We start from the raw sequence: 21,030 nt of genomic DNA, 5'->3' as shown, positions 1-21,030 counted from the left end.
ACCCTGGACAGCTTCACAGCCACGGCAGCGCAACACGCAGATAGTCCAGATGCCGCACCTAGCTTACCAGATACTGCCACCCTCCTGGAGGCCATAGCTCAGTCTATACAGATCCTACAGATGCAGATTGGTGCTGTGGGCACTGAAGTCACCCTCCTGCACCAGGACCTTCGCAACACAGTCGACCGCATAACCGAAACAGAGACAGAGACCAGGGTCTCCAGGGTTGAAGATGAAGTGTCCATATTGCAAAATAAGGTGAATTCCCTCGAACAGCTGACCAAGGGCCTGGCCTTGCGGGTGGAAGACGCAGAGGGACATTCAAGAAGAAACAATCTCCGCTTCCTGGGATTCCCTGAAAACTGCGAGGGGAATGATGCAGGGAAGTTCCTCACAAACAGGTTCACCTCATGGATCCCAGGCGACCTCCTCTCTTTGTGCTTTGTGGTCGAGCGTGCCCATCGGGCCCTACAGCCAAAGCCCTTGCCTGGTGCCAGACCGCAGTCCAGGATCACTCGAATCCTGAATTTCCATGATGATGGGATTCTACAGCTGGCACGGCTTAAAGCAGATCTTACATACGACTCCCACCGAATCATGATCTTTCCGGACTATACTAAACTGGTACAACAACAACGTCTGTCATTCACCGCTGTTAAGGCACGACTGCGAGACCTCAAAATCCTACACGATTCTCAGTTCTATCCAGATTGGACGAGTGTGATTGACTAACGAAGACTACTGAACCCGTGGGGGATATATGACCCAAACAAGGGTCTCCACGTAACACTAGGGGAAACACTGTGCCCAGTGCCATGGAGACAATTGGGAAGTCGAACACCTCGAAGGAGGTGCTTTTACCGGTTAAACATCAAGGGATGATTGCAAGTGCAGACTTGTACAACATCCGGTCATGGAACATTGCAGGTCTAATGGGAAAATTTCAGGACCCTATATGGATGCAGTTCATCAGACAATATTCGGTGATCTGTTTCCAGGAGACCTGGCTTGTGAATTGTAACCTGTTCTTGGGTTATAAAGCCTTCTTTGTTCCCGCGTCCCCATCTCCATGTGGTAGAGCTAGGGGTGGGCTGGTGTTTTATATATAGTTGGCTGTGCCCTGTAGGATACAGCAACTCCCTACGGATAATAAGGATTTTCAAGCAATTGTCCTAAGGAGAGGAAACGACAGCATGGGAATTATTAATTTTTTATAATGCAACTAGTGCGCAGGGAGAGTGTAAGATTGCCCAATTGGGCTACTTCATAAGACAGTCCTGCGGCCCTGTTGCATATAAGCTTATGGTGGCAGGGGACTTTAATATTCATCCCTGTGGCGATCCTAAAACCAAAAGCATAGCTGAGTTGTGATGTGCCAGGATGCGGGGTTTTCACTTCGTGCATTCTGCCCAAGGGGACGTATTGAATAATTTGCTTAATGAATTTGACCGGTTATCTTCAATGTCTTTATCTGCTCCCCTTTGCACACAGCCCGTCCCCTCTTTTAAAGGATGCAGTAATGGTTCCTTTATAGATCATATCCTGACCTTCTCTGGTCTTCGGACTAGTTGTTGCAGGTTCACAAGTATGGCTAGTGATTTTAGCGATCATAACCCCGTCATTATGTACTTGGATGTAGGCTACTATCAACACAAGCTATGGTGATAGCCTCGTGAGACAGGTGGAGGGAAAGCGCCGCTTAAAATGGTAGCAGATTTCTCCGGATTCTTTTTATGGCAAAGTCCAAGAGTCTTGTGCACCAGAAATAGCTTCTTGTGTGTCAATTGATCCCGGTTCGGGGGATGTTCTTAAGGCTTTTGATGTCATTATCACTAAGGTTGGGGCACTTCTATGTGTCCCTTCACATAGGACGGCGTAACCCGATCCTAGATGGTTTAACTCACTCTGCTCTAAGGCAGCGAGACAATTAAAAGAGGCCCTAAATGTTACTCCCAGAAACCAACATATGATTTGTGCCAGACGCTTAGAGTACAAACTGACTGGCCACCCGCAAGGGTGAATTGAAGGAGGAAATGTGGAGAGATCTATTGGATGCTAGTACCTTGGGGAACAGTGCAAGGTTCTGGGGTATTATTAACCGACCTTTATTTGAAAGGGCGGGGGTCGGAGAAGCAGGCACCAATATAACGGAGGATGAATGGGTGTCTCATTTTCAAGCCATCTTCTCCTGCCCCACTGTTTACCATCAATCCCTCGGCAGGGCTAACCTCAATGCTCCATTAAAGTTCGAACAGAAAGAGGTGGAGAAGAGCATCTCAGGGCTCACATGTAACAAAGCCCCAGGCCCAGATGGTATTCCACCGGACCTTTTTAAAGCAAATTCACTCCTGTGAGCTCCAATCCTGATGGCGGTGCTTAATGCGGCGGCCAGGACCGGTTGCCCGGATTCTTGGGGCACCTCGACGATCGTGCCGGTCTTCAAGAAGGGCGATCGTTATAGTACTCTGTTATCGTCCGATCTCCCTTCTTGATTCCATGGTTAAGATTGTGGGTGGGGTGCTACTGGGAAGATTATCCTCCTGGGCAGCAGAAAATAAGATAATCTCTGAAATACAGTACGGGTTTTGACCAGGGCGGTCCACCTTGGCTCAGGGACTTAACCTGTATATGATCAGTACACAATTGCTCGTCAAGGTACGATCTACATGGCCTTCATGGATATTTCCTCTGCTTTCGATTGTGTTAATCGGGGGAAAATTGTGGCAATCCATGAGGGCCATGGGGGTGGAGGCTAACTTGGTTGACTTCCTGGAGGATCTACATAGGGAAACCAAGGCCAACATTAGATTTGCCAAGGATCTTTGAGTATCCAGGGCTTTTAAAATAGAGAGGGGGGGATTAGGTAGGGTTGCATCCTGGCCCCCTTCCTGTTTAACTTGTATATTAAGGACCTGGAAAAAACTCTGGTAAATACAGGGGCCAATTTCCCTTACGTAGGGCGACGAGGTCTGCCCGTCCTGCTATATGCAGACGACGCAGTCCTGGTCGCCAGGATGGCAAGGGGATTACAGACCCTACTTGATACATTCCAGAGTTTTATGGAATATCGTGACCTTGCAGTCAACAACTCTAAATTTTATATAATGCAGGTCGGGATTCGCCCGAAGAAACAGTACCCTTTTAAAGTGGGTAATGAGAATGTTCCGGTGACCACGTTATTCTCTTACCTGGGTGTCTTGTTAGATGATCGGTTATGCTGGGGGCCCTTGATTAAGAAAAAAAAAGGGGAGGTAACAAGGGCGAACACCGCGATTTTTAACTTTGTCGCAAAGATGGGTAAGCGCCCAATAGCGGCATTGGTGAAAATATATCAGGCCAAAAGTGTTGCCATTGCCAGCTGTGGGAGTGAAATCTGGGATTATGGATCAACTGACGCTTTACAGGTGGCTGAGAATGTTTTTTTAAAAATGTCTTTTAAAAGTGCCCAGCAGAACATCAAATCTGGTGGTACACAAAGAATTGGGGTTGCCATTTATAGGGGATACCTTGGCTATGCGTCCAATGTTGTTCTGGCTCAATTGTTGGTTAAATAAAGATCTATGTCTCAATCACCAGATATTAAGAGAAATCACGAGCCTTGACCATATGACACGCATCCCATGGTTAAAATACATTAAGGACTGCTTTGAAGAGCTGGGACGGCCAGACCTTTTTACAAACCCCGATTCTATTACATCGAAGGATGTGGAATTTGTAAAGTATACCTTCACTACTCTGAAAAGGTTCGGTAGAGATGCTACAGAAATTGGAAAAATAGAGTGTACACAAACATATGGTGCTCAAAACATCGCCATCCATTGAGCCCTATCTTTTGTGGCCACTTTCTTCTCATGAACGGTTTTTATTGGTCAGGTTTTGTTTAGATTATTTTCATTTGTTGTTTGCTGCCCCAAAAGGGAGCTGCAGAGGTCAGGTGTTAGCATCCTGTGGCTGCGACGGAGTATCTCCTCAGGACTTGCTACACTTTATGTTCCTTTGTAAATTTTATGAAGTACCTCGCAGATATTTTTTAAAATCGCTTTTCAAAAGTTGAATTTTATCCAGGTCCACCCAGCTCTTTATTTACAATTGTTGAAACCAGAATGTGTATCTTTTATAGTAGGCTTTCTGAAATCTTCATTGAGATCTAGGATCTGTATGGAGAGCTAGTAAATCTTTAACGTTGGTAGGCACCCTTCATTGTGTACTTTTTCCGCTGGATTAATTTTTTGCACAAAATGTACATATTGCTGCTTTTTCTATAGGATTAATTCCCCTTGTTTTTATTGCCATCTATTGTATTGTATGGAATTGTGTAACTTATGGTTTTAACTCTAAAGCCGAATAAAGTATATTTTGATTTGATACATGCTTCTATATCCGGCGCACCTAAAAGTGGTCTTCAACACACGCACCATCATTTTTGACACTCCAGAGAAGGCTTTCGCCTGGACGGATGAACGGCAACCCGTTAAACCGCACTCTCCACCACATAGAGACTGACTCAGATAGGAGATCTAGGCCTCACGCAGCCGAAAGACAAAAGACGCAACAAATCCAGATGGCGATCTAAAAACAAACAAGATCCAGACCATGCCGCCCTCCAAGAAATAATGTGATCTTTACAGTTTGGACCCCATGGAGGGTGGCTGGGTGCTACTTATCTTTACATTGGTGTTCAGGCTTAGTATGGGTCAACCCCAAGGATTTGCTCCAATTCCCCAGTAGGACTTACGACACTAGGGACTATGGGGATCCATTGGAAAGGCTGTACCCCATTCCCCTATTGGGGGTGGGATGCAATACTTTCAGCGACAGATACTTCAGCTGTTTTGAGGTGATGGGATAGGAGGGGAGAGGGAGGATTGTAGGCTATGTTCTGGTTTGCCTCGTTCCCTTAATTTAGCGCTCGTAGCAAAAAAAAACAAAAAAAAAACACGTAGTATTCTTTAGTCCAGGTTGGTTTGATACAAGGATTCAATTCATCACAATACAATGGCGGCAAAACCTGTAGTACACTCCTCGGGGCAACTTTTCATTGTGAGCTGGAATACTAGAGACATGTTGGATAAGATCAAGCGGGGTGCAGTAAAGCGACAGGCCAAGCACATTGGTGTTGATGTTCTCATCTTGCAGGATACACATATGCTTGGCACTAGGGCCCCATGCCTAACCCGATATGGATTAGTCCATGCTTTCCGTGCAGGGTTTACTAGGGGTTCTTGAGTTGTTGCCATTCGGATGCATTGTAGGGTTGCCTTCACAGTAATACAGAAATAGGATGATATTCATGGTCATTCTATCTTTGCAGATGGGACGGTGGCTGAGGGGGGATTGTGTTCGGCAGTGTTTATGCCCCCCCCCCCCGCCCCTTGGTCAAAGCTTTCTGGACCACCTGGTGGCGGTGTGGGGTGCTCTGCTGGGGGGGGGGGGCCGGGCTCTCTGTGATTGGAACAATGTCATGTCCCTAGTCATAGAAAGATGGTGCTCGGCAGGGGCGATCGTAGTGACCCCGATTCTAAACTACAGACCCTAGCGAACATGGTAGAATGGGTTGATACATTGTGGGTACATAACCCCACGAAGGCCAGCTACACCCATTTCTCCCACACTTGATACTCTAGGCTAGATTATATATTCGTTCCAGGCACATTCGTTCATAGGGTGCCGGCGCCGGCGATTCTACCTCGGGGCTTGTCAGACCATTCACCTGTAGCCATTCATCTTCTGATAGGCACGGACCGGCCCCCTTTCAGATGGCAGCTTTCGACCTGGAATTTACAGAACCTGACATGCCGTGCTCAACTCCATTGCATGCTTTTAGAATACATCTCCCATAATGAAGTGTCAGTGACTTCGGCATGAACTTTCTGGGAGGATATGAAGCCCACGCAGCGCGGCGTTGATGTTAGTTTTTGTATCGCTGAACGCAGACAATGCAGACAGTCGCTTATTCAACTAGAAGCACAAATTATGGCCACAGAACATCAAGCCCCAGGTGAAGACGGGGCAGCGGCACGCCGGCAGCTGCACCTGTTTCAGCAGCAGTATCGTAATGTAGTGGACGAGGCGCGGGGCCATGGCTCGCTACGCAAACCAGAATAGATCAGTGGGGTGATAAGTCTGGGAAAATACTGTATAGAATATGTCAACAAGCACAGGCGCATACTTCACTTCCGGGGACTCCGAGATTCCATGGGGGCCCTGGTGACAGAGCAAGTGGCGCTTGCAGATAGCTTTGCGAGCTATCGGTCCCTATGTACGGCCCGTGAGGTTCTCGATGCCTCTGAAATCAAGCAGTTCTTTGTAGATCTACCTCCACATGCCATTTGCGAGGAGGCTCGGAACTCACTAGCGGCTCGGATAACTTTGGAGGAACTAACCACTGCTATGTAAGAGTTCCAGTCGGGAAAAGCGTCAGGCCGTAATGGCTTCCCCTGCAAATTCTATAAAGAATACATGGCCCTATTGGGCCCACATTGCCTCGCAGCTATACTAGAAGCCGCCCAGACCGGAGGCACACAGAAATTGTTGTGTTCCATAAACCAGGGCGCCCTCCGGAACTCCATGCTTCCTACCGACCAATCTCTTTATTGAATATAGAAGCAAAGTTCATAACGAAGGTGCTTGCTACCAGGCTACTGGCGCACCTCCCCGACTTGGTCCACCCAGATCAGACCGGATTCATGCCTCGTCGAGCCACACATCTTAACATTCACCGGGCTCATAATTAGATAGCAGACATGGACCTTCTTGGCCACCCTGCAGCTCTTCTGTTGGCCGACATAGACCACGCCTTTGATTGTCAATTGGACACATTTATCCTTCTGAAGCATCTCAACTTAGGCTCCAAATTTCTGTCATATATTCGCATGTTATACCATGGGCTAACCGCCTCAGTACTTCTATCTGGCAGGGTGTTCTCCCCATTCCAAATTAGTCGAGGCACCCATTATTGCTTGCTTTGACCATAGAGCCGTTGGCGGCGTGGGTTCGCATGGATGCCCTGATCAGGGGCTTAGAGTGGTCAGCAGGGGTCTCCAACAGAATTGCACTTTACGTGGATGACGTCCTCTTTTTCCTGTCTGAACCTTGGAGATCGGGTCCACGCATTCTACAGATTTTGCAAATTTTTGGTGAGACCTCAAGGCTTTTTATGGATATTAATAAATCTACACTATGACGGGTCCGCACCGGATTACACATGGGCCTCTGACCCGTCTCAGAACCAGGAGGGCATGAAATATCTGAGGGTCCTTATAACCGACAGACATGAGATCTCTAGAGCACGCAATGTTGATTCAGTCCTCACTAGGGTCAAAGTGGAGCTTAAATCGTGGGTGGGTTTGCCCTAACCCTTGTACAGCCGCTCTGCCATTTTCAAAATGATATACTTCCCCAGCTTTTATATCAACTACACAACCACCCCTACCCTCTTTCACAGACATGGTTCAGGCAACTGAACACTATGCTTAATGAGTTTCTTTGGAGTGGAGGAGCCATCAAAATAGCACTTCGTAGAGGTTTCCTCTCTACCTACTGTGGGGGCATCGCAACCACTGACATTCAGTCTTATTATGCTGCGTCTCACTTACAGGTGCTTAATGATGGGTGGGATTGCCCCACAGACTAACCGGCCTATATGCTAAAGCGATGGCTACTAGGCGATTCATCAATATATAAATAGTTATACGGGTGTGCTAACCTCCAAGCTCTTCCTCCGGCTACCAAAGTGGTATTGGCACTATGGCGACAGTCTTCACTGTATAGTTTGGCAGAACTGTTGGACAGGCACTGCCCGCTATGGTGCAATCTTCTTCCCCAAACGCAACAGTTACAAGGGTTCCAGGGTTGGGACCGAATTGGTATCGCTACACTAGCAGACATTCTCCAAGGTCTCTCTCAAATCCTTCTCAGAACTTCAAAAAGAACACTCCATCCCACATACCCAGTTTTACAAATACCTCCAATTCTGTCATGCTATTACTCCCTATCTCAGGGATCTTACCACCCTCCCTGAATTTAGCCCACTGGAAGGGAAGCTCCTTATGGGCCACCTGGTCGATCACAAAATATCTAAAATTGATCAAACATTAGTCACTCATACTGCATCAAAGCCTGACTAACGGATCTGGGTCCTATTGACAACGATGACTGGAGGGAGGCATTGGAGTACCCTCGAGGAGCTGCAGTCTCCTCGTGATTATGACTAGTACAGTTGAAATACTTACCCAGAATATATCTCACTCGATCAAGGCTTCAGAAGGCAGGTCTTGTTGCCTCCCCAGAGTATCTTCTCTGCGGAGGTGAGGAGGCCACCTTTATTCATACAGTGTGGACATGCCCAGTCCTGGACCGGTTTTGGAGGGGTGTGAACAGATGTCTGGCGGAGGTGTTGGGTTATACCAAGTACACCACGGCTAGCACTACTACACATTGCAGACGACCTTGGGGGCAATAGATCTAAACGCCATTTATTGTTCCTTGGTTTGACTGTAGCCAAGCGCAATATAGCCAGATTATGGAGACGGGGAAAACATGGTGGCCGCTTAGGACACGGAGGCTTCCGATACACTGAGATCAGACGCGAGGCAATGCCCGAATAAAAGATAAAATGCTTAAATATGTGAGAAGTGCGGAAACTGTGTTCTTGCTTCGAGGAGAATAGGAAGCAATTGAATAGGCTTTACTTCGGTGTCTTTTGGCATTTTTAAGCGCCCCCTGTGTTTTCAGGCTCCCAGGCAGGGGCTGCGCTTGACTGGCTGCGGAGGTGGAAGCCCTGGACGGCTTGCTGACGCCGGTGGAGGTCGCAGGGCTGCCGATCCGGGACCCCTGCTGGGCTAGAGCTGCTCGGGAACTCGGCAGGGGCCAGAGGGCGGTGGCTCTGCGCTCTAGCCACGGAGGTCTGGGCAGAGTCAGCACAAGCGCGAGAGGTTCCCAGGGTGACTGCACATACAGAGCAGGCATACAGCGAGAGCCAGTACCCTATGAAGGTCGCACATTCCGGGACAACTGGGAGGCAGAGGAGAAGCCCTGGAAGACATGGCGCTGTACAGGTACTGGTCAGAGCAATGTCGAACATCCTCAACAAACTAAGCGGAACTCCGGATTTAACAGAGCTATGAGGTTAACAAATAAAAAATGACAACTAGTCAGAAGCCAAAGATAAAACTCCTATCATAGAATGTTAATGGCCTCAGGGTGAGACATAGAAGGGAAAGCATCTTGCAGTATCTAAAAGACGCCCGGCTCAAATCCTAATCCTCCAAGAGCCTCATCTAATTAGTAAGGAAAGGAGTGAGGTGTTCAAAAACAGAAAATGGCTACAGAAAGTGGTATGTACAGAGCAGCAACTTACAATAAGAGGGGTGGCGATTCTTGTAAAAATTAACCCTCAGATTATAATAGCGGAAAGTAGGGTGGACAAGGCTGGTAGGTGGGTGATTGCTAAGGTGAAATGCTATGATCAACTGTATATTGTAGTTGGATATTATGGGCCCACCCTCGATGATCCTATCCCATTTGGTAATCTACTTTCAGAACTTTTGGATTTCCCTGATCCTGTTATAACGGCAGGGGACTTTAATGTGGTTTTGGATGGAAGTTTAGATTGTTCCACTAAAAGTAGAGGCATTGTACATAACAAATCAAGATCTCTGATCATAAATTAGATAAAGAATTTAGGATGGTGTGATCTATGGAGAGAAAGGATGGGATCTCTAAAGAGCTTTAATTTTAATAACAAAAAATACGGACATCAATCCAGGATAGATTTGTTTCTAGTTAATCAAAATATAAAAGATCAGGTTATGGATGCCACTCATGAGGGATCACATATGTCAGATCATTCAGCCATAACCATGCTCTTGGTCCCTCCAAGTACAGTAATACAAAGGAGATGGACTATGAACCGTACTATATTGTCCGATGAAGAAATGATAGATAAACTAGGGCTGGACTCTCAAGAATTCTCTGAAAACAATTTGGATAGTGCACCGATTGGGATAGTGAGATACTTATAAGGCCTTCTAAAACGGGTAAAATTACATCAATTCAGTCTTATAAAAATAAACGAATGATTGAGATAGCGAATATTGAAAACAAAACTCAAAGGTTAGAGCAACAACTACAAAGTAATGAGGTAGAATATGGGGTGGGTCAAACATCTATTCAGACTCTTAAAACGGACCTTTTGGCGGTAGTGGAAGGACGACTACAAGAAAGGTGGCAAGCAAGTAAACTGGCCCATTTTAATTATGGGGGAAGGTTGTGGCGAACTACTTGCAGGGAAGGCAAAAAACGACCAGGCAAAAAGTTTTATAAAAGAACTACAATATGGAGGAGCCGGCTGTCCTATTAGAGTGGGGGATAGTACAGAGGATACTCTACTAAAATATTTTCAGAAGATCCAAGTACGACAAGGAGGGGAGGTGGAAGATTGGCTAGGCCAAGAAGTTCCCAGTCGAGTCTGAGCTCCAAAAAGGAGCTATTAACAGTCCAATAAACGAGCAGGACATTGGGAATGCCATCAAAGCAGAGAAAACGAGTAAGGCGGCAAGTCCAGATTGCCTTCCGGTTGAGATATACAAAAAGTTAGGAAAACATCTAGTGCCAGTTTGTTAGGCTGTTTTCAGAGGTTTTTCGAAAATGGAAAAGAGATTACCCCCCCCTCATTGAATGAAGGCACTGTCACTTTGATACCTAAACCTGATAAACTGCCAGATTGTTGTTAGTCCTATAGGCCAATCTCGCTGCTAAATTCGGATTATAAGATCTTTACGAAAATACTAGTAGACAGATTGAATGGGGTAGTAGGAGTTCTTCATGAAGATCAGAAAGGCTTTGTGTGGGGTAGAGGTATTAAAGACCTAACCTAATTGGAGCTATAGATATAGCATCCACATATAAACAGCCACTAGCGGTCATTATAATGGACGCTACCAAGGCTTTTGATTGCGTAAACTGGACTTACTTGCCGGAAATTGTAAGACTGTCCAATCAAGGGGAGAACTTTTGTAGGGCAATAAACTAGTTATATAAAGACCCTACAGCCAAAATATTAGTAAATGGCAACATATCCAAAGCCTTCAATATTTACAGGGGGGCAAAACAGGGGTTTCTGCTATCCCCCCTACTTTTTAACCTTTATATTGAACCTTTAGCGGAAAAATAAGAAAATACGAGAGTATAATACCCTTCAAAACTCGAGGCTGGGAGAAAATTGTGGGATTATATGCGGATGATCTGGTGATATATACATCAGATCCTATTTCTGCATTACCAGTAGTATATGATCTGGCAGCATGTTGAGTGGATCTCAGGTTATGAGATAAATTAAACCAAAACGGTCATAATGGCATGGAAAATCATCACACAACTGAGCTGTGTTAATGAGGTACCAAGGTATTAGAATTGTTCAAAAGAGTAGAACAAATACCTGAAACCAACTTTCAGAAGATCAATAAGGAAGTGGGGAAACTTTTACTTGGCTGGTCTCATTAGCCTCAGTCTATTTACGGAAGAGTTAATTTGGTTAAGATGTCAATCCTTCCAAAGATTACCTTTCTATTTGAGAACATTCCCATGGCCCTTAAGGAAGATTGGCTTAAAAAGATCCCGTCAAAATTCACTAGTTTTTTTTTTGGGCCTCTAAAGGTGTAAGAATATCATGGAAAAAGTTAACACAACAATATGATAAAGGGGGCTTAAGGTTGCCTGACTTATCCTACTATGCCTGGGTCTTCCAATTAAAAGGAGGGACATTTTTATTTATTGCACCAGATTGCACGAAAGTCAGGAAGATGTTTACAGCAATGCAGAAAGGGGAGAGTATGGCTTTGTTTATAAGTATGGAGACCTGTGATATTTTAAAAAGGTGCTCCTGAAAACCTTACAAGGCTTTGCAACTACATGGTATTAAGGCAGGAGAGAACTAAAACTTAATTACTATAGTGGAATTCCTCCTATTTCTGACACTCCGGGTTCTCCGGAGTGGTCTAAGGATGGTTTGTTATTCCCGCTTCTTTTAATGGAAGGGCCAATCTGGAGACAACTGATGGAGAACGGAGTCTTAATCTCTTGAGAAGAGGGTCAAGAGTTAGCAAACCATTGACTGTAAAGATTTAAGTATCTTCAAATAAAGAGCTGGAGCCTTACGGATGGTCTTGGTGCGGGGCTGTCTAATGAACTTGAAGCTTGCCTGGCAAGTGGTGTAATACAAAAGACAAAAGAGGTGGCAAATTGGTACTGGCTGTTAATGGAGATATCAGACGGAGATTTTAATTTGCCAGCAGTACAGTTGGAAAAGAACTTGCCAGGAGAGCAGATGGAAGATTTATGGCAAGTATCTTGAGACATGTTATACTCCACGGTTTGTACCGCAAATTTAAGGCGGAACCACCTTTTTTGTCTCCACAGGGTTTATTGGATGCCACACAAATTATCAAAATTGGGGAAAGGAGATATGCCAAGATGTCCCAAATGTGGTAAAGAAAAAGGGGACGATATACATATGTTCTTGGAATGCCCGGCGATTCAAGAGTTCTGGCTGTATGCGAGTAATACGTTACTTTTAATACTTGGAGAAACGCTCCAGGTAAGCAAAACTTTTGTTTTCTTTGGGATGCCGGAAGATTATGAATCCTTGTTAAAAAATACTAAAATTGATATTTTATCTAATATTGCTTGCTCGTAGGGAAATATGTAAAAATTGGGTAAAAGCAACTCCTTCAAACTAAAATAGAATGATTGGCCTCAATAAAATCTATTAATCGGTTAGATAGAGCATGCAAACATAAGCAAAATGAGTTCTGTCTTCCATATGAGAACCGGGAACAATCATTCGTATACTAGTCCAATCAATAGGCCTCTATGCCATATTGCTTAATTACTCTGGTGGTGGCTTTATAGGCGATCTGGAGAAACTAGCCACCTATGGTTGGGTATAGAAAGCGAGGTGTAGAGTGAACCACCCCTGGTCTAAAAAACAAAAGATCTCCGGATGGTGCCATCTCGAGGGAGAATATATCTCCCGATTATGGAAGGCACCATCCCTACCCCCATTGGGGGGTATGGAAGTGGGGATTAGCCTTCAGCATGGGGTTGGAGGAACCAGTCTTCAAAGCTCATGGCTGCCCCCACAAACACATGCATATGGCAGAGCTAGGCAGATTTCAGAGGAATTATTATGACATTGCCATCACAGGCCACACCATTAGATTTGGAGGTTCTGCCCCACAATTAAATTGATGGGGTTGTACCATTCGAAAAGCGGATGGAGATCTGGACATTTGAGGAAAATAGTCGTAATTTCTGTAACGCAACCGTTTTTTGTCATATCTTATTTCTTTCTCCTTGCCCTCTTTTTTCCACATAAAATGCATAATATTGCTCATGAATGTCAATACTATTTCCCACTGTATACACATACATCATTTCTTTTGGTCATATTGTGGGCAAGAAAAATACCAATAATGTTTATTAAAAAAAAAAAAGAATTAAGCAAAATATTCCATCCAGGCCTGTGCTCTGCTTGTGCCTGGTTAGTCACCATTCTGAGGTTTCACCACCCACAATTTGGAGGCAGGTCCTTTGTGGTGGTAGCGGAGGGTGAATAAAATTGGCTTCCGCTTAATCTCCGCTCCATCTCATGGCGGTCCTTTTGCAAAGTTTTTTTCAGCAAAGTAGCAGGTTTAATGGTTCTCCCGATCTGGAGCCACAGCATTCGGACACACCTTGGAGTAGCTGTGCGCTCCACAAATTTTCATTCTTCAAATTTATCCATTCAGGCTGCTTTTGCAGCATTTTATAGGGTTCTTTTGTTATGGAGTTAGAAGCAATATCAAAGTCATTATACAATTTAGTTTAAAGAGTAATGACATGCACTTTAATATAAACAAAAAGAAAAAGAGAAAAAAAAAAAATCATACCTTTTCCATAGTTTCCAAAACTTCAACAGTGGACGGTTTGGCCTGTGTAGATAGGAAAGGAGTTTAAAATAGATTACAAATACACTTACAAATAACATAAAATGCATACGAGGACTATGTAAAACATGTGATGGCCAATAAGTAAACAAAGGGGGTATGGCCAGAGTCTGCACATAAGGAAGTGGATAGCGGCTATGGCCCAAGCAAGCCCTGGGAAAATCCAGGTCAGACAGCGCAAATCTTGTTAAAGAACGGTATACTGCACTAGTAAGACTAGTAAGGCTGGGAGTGTGTGACCGGGAGGCCTAACAGACAGTTATTTTAGGTCTAGGGACATTCCCAACAAGGTCATACCTTGCAAAAATAAAGAGGCTAAGATAGGAGTAATCTTTATGCAGTTGCTCTTAGGGGGAACTAATTCACCTGTTACTTTTCTGGTACAAAATGTACTTCCTTCAGAAACAGGTGGCTATCTCCTCTGAGTAATTTGAGATAAATAGCATGACAGATGCAATTGCATTATAGAATAGATAGAGATAACATCTTTTATAGCGCATCTGTCTTTTTGTGGGGCACGTGGCCGGTCGTTAGACATGCAGAACCCAGAGATAAGTGTTCTGAGACAAGAAGCTCTTAGGACCAATTCTGTATAAGCTTTGTACATATTTTAGGAGGATGCACTGTTATTTTAATCAGTCTAATGGATTGCTATATTAGGCACCTTATGACTGTAAGCACTTTATATATACCAAGTGACGCTCTGGATATTAAATGGTGACTGGAGTAATGCCATAAATGTATTATCTATTTACTCTTGTATTTTGGTGTCCAAAGGTCTTAAAGATAATCTGTGCTGGGGTATACAATTACAGTCCAATATAGACCATGATAAAGATAAGTCCAATGCCCTGCGCTGTATTCTTAAACTTCCAGGAACCTGCCCTGTATAGACACTCTTTCTATGTCCATGTCCTACCCACTCCTGCAATTAGAAACTAGTATCATATGTTAAATTATTTTGTTGCTTTTCTGCGCCTTAAGGTTCAAATAGGTTATTAGAATGTAGATTAGCAAAGGTTAAAATTATTTTATATTTACATTGTAATACGGATCAAGTCCTACCCAGGTCATGCAATCAGAAACTAGTATTGGGTTTTAAATGTTTGTTGCTTTTCTGAGCCTGAAGGTTATTATTATTTTTTTTATTTATTTATTTATTTTTCCGGAAAGACCTTCCTCTGAAGGCCTCTGGCAAAAGAAAAAACAAGCATTTGCAATACAATAGGTCTTGTGGTACTGATATTTGAGGTATTGGTGTTGCAAATAATAATACAACACCAATAGCTCATACTTTCAGTAATGCGAGACCTGGTGCATTGCAAATTATTGCACAGTAAGCCAGGAACCAGCATTGTATGTCTCAGTGCAGTACTGCAAGCTGCTCCTAGAGCTCCGTAGTGAGCAAGGCACCAGCAGCATGTCTATGTGCAGTACTACAAGCTGTTCCAAGAGGTTATTAGTGAGCAAGGCACCAGCACCGCAAGCTACTCCTAGAGGTCCCTAGTGAGCATCATAAACTTTGAAGATATGGTAAATCCACCCTACCCACAATACATTGCAGGCAAGAGAGTACCACAAGTACATTCAAATTGCTATGTTCATATATACAATTAATAGCTTTGAAATGTGCCAAAACAATTTATATTAATTCTGATTAAGGGACCCACGTCTGGGCATACCCTGCCAACTTAGGGTGAACAAAGCAAACACAAGGAGATGGACGGAGCACTAAAACATAGACACTCACAAGTCACAGATCAGGGTTGAATGCATAATAGTTCTTTAGCTCACTTCGCTACCCCCTAAGTGCGCCAGGTATGCCCAGATGTGGGTCCCGGGCTCACTGTGCCACTGGATTCAAGCTATCCTGGCTGATGAGGGGTGAAACCCCGAAACCGGTCCTAGGATGCTGGTTTCTGGTCCAGGGAGGACCTGGCTTGGCAGTTTGGGCTGAACTGTTCCCATGAGGCACAGGGTCAAGACTAATTTGCATATGGCCAGGTCTAACCTGGGGTGGCATGGTGAGCAAAAGAATGATGGATTTCACCCAGAACTCTTGACTGGAGGTGAATGGTTTGATTTGTTATGCATTCAGTCCATCAATTGTGTGTCTTTTGCTTTCTCGCCCCAAGTTATATGCAAGCACACATACCACATGCATTAAAGTACACAAACATAATTACAGACAGTATATACTAACGTACACCAACACATGGTTAACTATTATTCGCTACATTAACGGATTCACAAATATGGGTGAATATACTAATTGAAAGTGGGTACAAATATCGGTGCCCCGATAGAAAAATCAATGGACAAGAGAACACCTTCCAATAACTTGTTTTTGTTACGTTGCTTTTAGGGATTCAAACCTTTTGACTGCCGAGTCCCATCCCTACGCTGAGCCCTCTTTTTTCAGAGCCTATGCTGTGATGTTTGGGACAGTTGGGGTTTAAGCTTTCATATTGTATTCCACTTACAGCATCCAGCCCATATTTACATCCTTAGATTCCCCTCACATGTTGGGGTTCTAAAGGAACCCATGGTTTGTGAAGCCCACTGGAGGAAATCTAGAAAATTACCAAAATATAGCAACATTTTTGGGTTTCTGTGGGAAACAAAATGGGGAAAGAAAGTCTTTCTAAAAAATGGCATCAGCAAAAGGTTTGTGGGCCAAGATCACCCTCTTCCCGGTTTTGATGAACTAGCAGTTGTTTAAAAACACATATATATACATATATACATACATATATACATACATATTTTTATTTATTTTTTTACTCTTTTAGGTGCCGGTTTTACCCATATTTTGTAGTTTCCAACTAATTGCAGTTTGTGGTGTGGAAACAGATGTGTAACCAATGGGAAAGATATACAAAATCTGAAAAGTCTACAATATTTGGAAATAAGCACCAAATCATTTTTGTAGATCGCTCAAGGTTTTTGCAAAGAAACTTACCGTTAAAATAAAATAACAAGAAAGAAAATGGGATAAGGTCACCTATTTTATTCTGCAAATTTTTGCAATGATGGCTAATTTACAAAAGTAATATACGGTTACATCTGTCAGACTATTCTGGTTGCAGAGATATTTTGTTTTTGTTGTTTGTCCTAAAAGATGCGCTATCCAGAGACAACGGAGCTACATCTTTTAATGATTTGACATTGTGTTCAGACTATACATTAATTCATTTGTGAGTCTAAAGAATGAAAAATGGGCATGAAGGAAACCTATGAATGTTTTAAATGTGACCAAGATAGAGTTTAAACAGTGGTTATTTGTACACCTCTGAATTTGGATTACCCATACGGTCATGTGATTCAGAAGGCATAGTGCAAAATGTATTCTTTCTTGCACACTGACTTACAGTTGAAAGCCAAAAATGGAGAGAAATTCAATTGTTAAACTTTTTACTTTTCTGCGTTTCCAATACTCCAACAGCCCTCCACTGCAGTGTAAAGGCCTACTGCCTGCAACAGGAAAGGCCTTAAAAAGGCAAACTGAGACATGAAGATTTCGCCAACGGAAATCCACCCAACATACACCTAGCAGAAAACTCAGAGTAAAGATTGGAGCGACTTGTGTGGATCCTACAACTTTGTTACACAGAATTCCATGCAAGTGAATCTAAAAATCACACATTTTCATACCATTACGGTTTTGGTTTGTTACGACGTGCGGTAGACCCGAGAATACATGGGAGTTGAAGTTTCAATAGGCACAAGCATGGAAGTAAGAGCCTTATATTTATGTCACAAAGTATTGTGTAGACCATGGGGCCAATTAGGGAGTGGAAGCACTGCCTGTAGCAAGGGAGAGCTGTCCCCACTCTTTTCACCCACACCCTCATAAAGATCTCCCTGGCATTAGTCAGCATTCTGCCCCCCTTGCCCCCCAAATCCCCCCCCCCCAAAAAAGACCCAAAAAACTTTAAGGCCTTTTTAGGTCTCACCTGACCCAGCGCATGCGCTGGTCTGGCGAGACATTTTGAGAGGGCTCCAAAAAGTGCTACCAGGCCAGGCTAGAGCTACAGTGCATGTCCGCGGCCACACGGCCACTTTGATGTTTGATCTCGATCACTTTCGCGGCTGCACGGCCGCTTGTTTCCCTTTCTTTTTCTGCCTACTTCACCCTCCTCTCTCTCCTCCCCCCTCACTGTCTTCTCTCCATCTCTGTCTATCGCTCATTCTCCCTCAGTCACCTCTCTGCTTGATTCGCTTCTCTTTTTAGGTTTCGCCTGACCCAGCGCATGCGCTGGTCTGGCGAGACTTCTTGAGAGGGCTCCAAAAAGTGCTACCAGGCCAGGCTAGAGCTACAGTGCATGTCCGCGGCCACACGGCCACTTTGATGTTTGATCTCGATCACTTTCGCGTCTGCATTGCATAGCCAATAGGTCTCGCTTTTGGGACCTTATAAGCATTTAGTTATGCAACTGTTGCATGGCTAAACACTTATAAGGTCCCAAAGGCAAGACCTATGGGCTATGCCAATGCTTGTTTAGTTCGGAGGAAAGCACTTGCCCGTGCCTGTAAGACTGCTATCCCCAGTGTCCTAGGAGAGTTTCCCTGGTGTTCAATTGTTTTTTTTTGGGGGGGGGGGGTGGGGTGTCCCCGAGGTGGGAGGGGCAGAAAGTCACAGCCCTGCAGCAAGCACTTTCTTAGAAGGATACTCTGTCCCTATGAGGAGGACAGGACGTTGCTGTCCTCTGCATTCCAAAGGTAACATGGAGGACGTGAGCATCTAGTCCTCCACATTAAAGAGGTTCATGTGTTTTTGCTGCGGCTGGTCATACAAAAAGCCATATGAAGTGTGGGTGGTACACCGATTACTATATTATGCACAGCTGAAAAAGTAGGAAGAGACCTCCAGCAGAATAAAACACACGAAACATTTTTAACAATAATACAGAGAAACAGGTGGGATAAAATAAATTGACTTCACTCTGAAAAAGAGCCTTTGTGGAAAAATTAAGTATGAAAGGGTCTTCTTTCAGTCAGCTTTGCGGTAAAAAGCAGACATTCAAACCAACCAGTCTTCTTGACAGACTTTCAAGAAAGACACTTGTTTAAGATCCAATACCAACACATAAGAACATCCAAAACGTAATTCTTTCCTTGCAAAGGACTCATGAAGTCCACACTTCTGAGTTTCACCAGTCTAAAAGTAAATGCAACCTATTTGCCATAAAAAAGTTCTGAAGTACGAGTAAAGACCCAACTAAACAAAAAGTCAGGTTTATGAAACCATTTAGAAATATTATGTTGAAGACACTTAAGGGTATTTGAAAAGGTCACAGAACAAGGTAAGATTCGTTTTCAGACATTTATATTAGGTGTACTGATCGACCAGGACAGTGAGCAAGAGAATGTTCGAGACACAGACGAAGGGGCAGGTAAGGGTAGATCGGTAGATCAGGACAGAGATCTAAGAAATAGTGATCGGTGAATAACCCAGGCAAAGAATTAGACAGCATTTGGCAAGATCTAGGTTTGAACTGATACATTAACTTTTGGTTGGTTGTTCTAAATAAGAACACAAATGTTGACATTTTAAGAACAGTATTATAGAATGTCCTTATGTATTTCAAAGAATTTGAAGAAGTTTGTTTAAAAAGATTGGTATGAATTTTCGAAGTAATTTTCTACACGGCACACAGCTGGACCACACCTTTGAATGGATCTTTGCTCACAATGTTGACAACAACCGCCTCCCTCACCTAAAGAACAAGTTACTTACCTTCGGTAACGATGTATCTGTAAGAAACATTAGTTAGTTAGATTCCTCACCTTAGAATATCCCCAGGCGTCAGACTGGATCCGGAAGATTTTTCGTCAGCAATACCCCTTGTGCGTCGCTAGGCGTCGTCTGCGGCTCCGCGTCAGTCGTCGGCGTCGTGATGACGTCGGAGTACTTAGACGCCGCCCTCGCGCGCTGACGTCAGTTCTTGTACATAGCCTTCCGCGCCAGGAACGCAGAGCCATGCAAAGACCGACACTGGTGCCAAAAATAAAATCTAGGGGCCTGAAAGGACAACCTTAACCCTAGATGTCAGTTCGCAGAACGGGGAGGATGGGTGGGTCGGTGAGGAATCTAACTAATGTTTCTTACAGATACATCGTTACCGAAGGTAAGTAACTTGTTCATCTGAAAGAAACACGTTAGTTAGATTCCTCACCTTAGAATAGATACCCAAGCAATACCATCCCCAGTGGTGGGTCTGCGAACCAAGATCACACCAGAAAGTCCTGGAGGACAGAACGGCCAAAGAAGCCATCCCTCCGGACTTGGCTGTCAAGGCAATAATGCCTGGCAAACGTGTGTAGCGAAGCCCACGTCGCCGCCTGACAGATGTCCTGCAAAGGGACACCCCGTCCCAAAGCAGTAGTAGCCGCTGTGGCCCGAGTGGAGTGGGCGCGCAGCCCAACAGGAGGGTCCTTTTTAGCCAAAGAGTAACAAATTTTGATGCACAAAACGACCCACCGAGGGATGGTCCGTTTGTGCACCGCTTTCCCCTTCTTAGCACCCACGTATCCAACGAAAAGTTGGTCGTCCACCCGGAACTGCTTAGTGCGGTCCAAATAAAAGGAGAGCGCACGTTTTGGGTCCAGACAGTGGAGCCTCTCTTCCTCTTTGGAAGGAGGCGGAAAGAAGGTGGGCAAGGTGACAGACTGCCCAAGATGAAATGGAGTCACCACTTTAGGAAGAAAGGAGGGACGAGGCCGAAGGACAACCTTGTCCGGATGAACAGACAGAAAAGGAGGCTTTGAAGATAAAGCCTGGAGCTCACTCACCCGTCTAGCCGAGGTGATGGCTACCAGAAAAGCAGTCTTAAGAGTCAGAAGACGAAGAGGACAATTGTGAAGAGGCTCGAAGGGAGCGCACATCAGGAATGTCAAGACAAGATTCAAGTCCCACTGAGGCATTACAAAAGGGACAGGAGGGAACGTGTGAGTAATGCCTTTTAGAAAGCGTGAAACTACAGGGGACTTGAAAAGAGAAGGCTGATCAGGAAGCCGTAAGAAGGCAGAGATGGCAGCAAGA

At 44.4% G+C, this 21,030-nt stretch overlaps 1 protein-coding gene across 1 annotated transcript in view; it reads right to left on the bottom strand.

The window, feature by feature from the left end:
- The window catches only part of LNPK (lunapark, ER junction formation factor), a 527,269-nt gene that overhangs the window by 379,271 nt on the left and 126,968 nt on the right, over nucleotides 1-21,030 (bottom strand). Inside the window, exon 3 of the mRNA XM_085645246.1 lies at nucleotides 13,929-13,970. Within this exon, the coding sequence (XP_085501372.1) occupies nucleotides 13,929-13,970 (42 nt within the window). The remainder of the gene's footprint in view (nucleotides 1-13,928; nucleotides 13,971-21,030) is intronic.

Source organism: Triturus cristatus, chromosome 3_1, assembly GCF_964204655.1.
Source record: "Triturus cristatus chromosome 3_1, aTriCri1.1, whole genome shotgun sequence".
Taxonomy (NCBI): Eukaryota; Metazoa; Chordata; class Amphibia; order Caudata; family Salamandridae; genus Triturus; species Triturus cristatus.
Note: the sequence above shows the minus strand (reverse complement) of the source record. Positions and strands in the feature narration are given on the sequence as shown.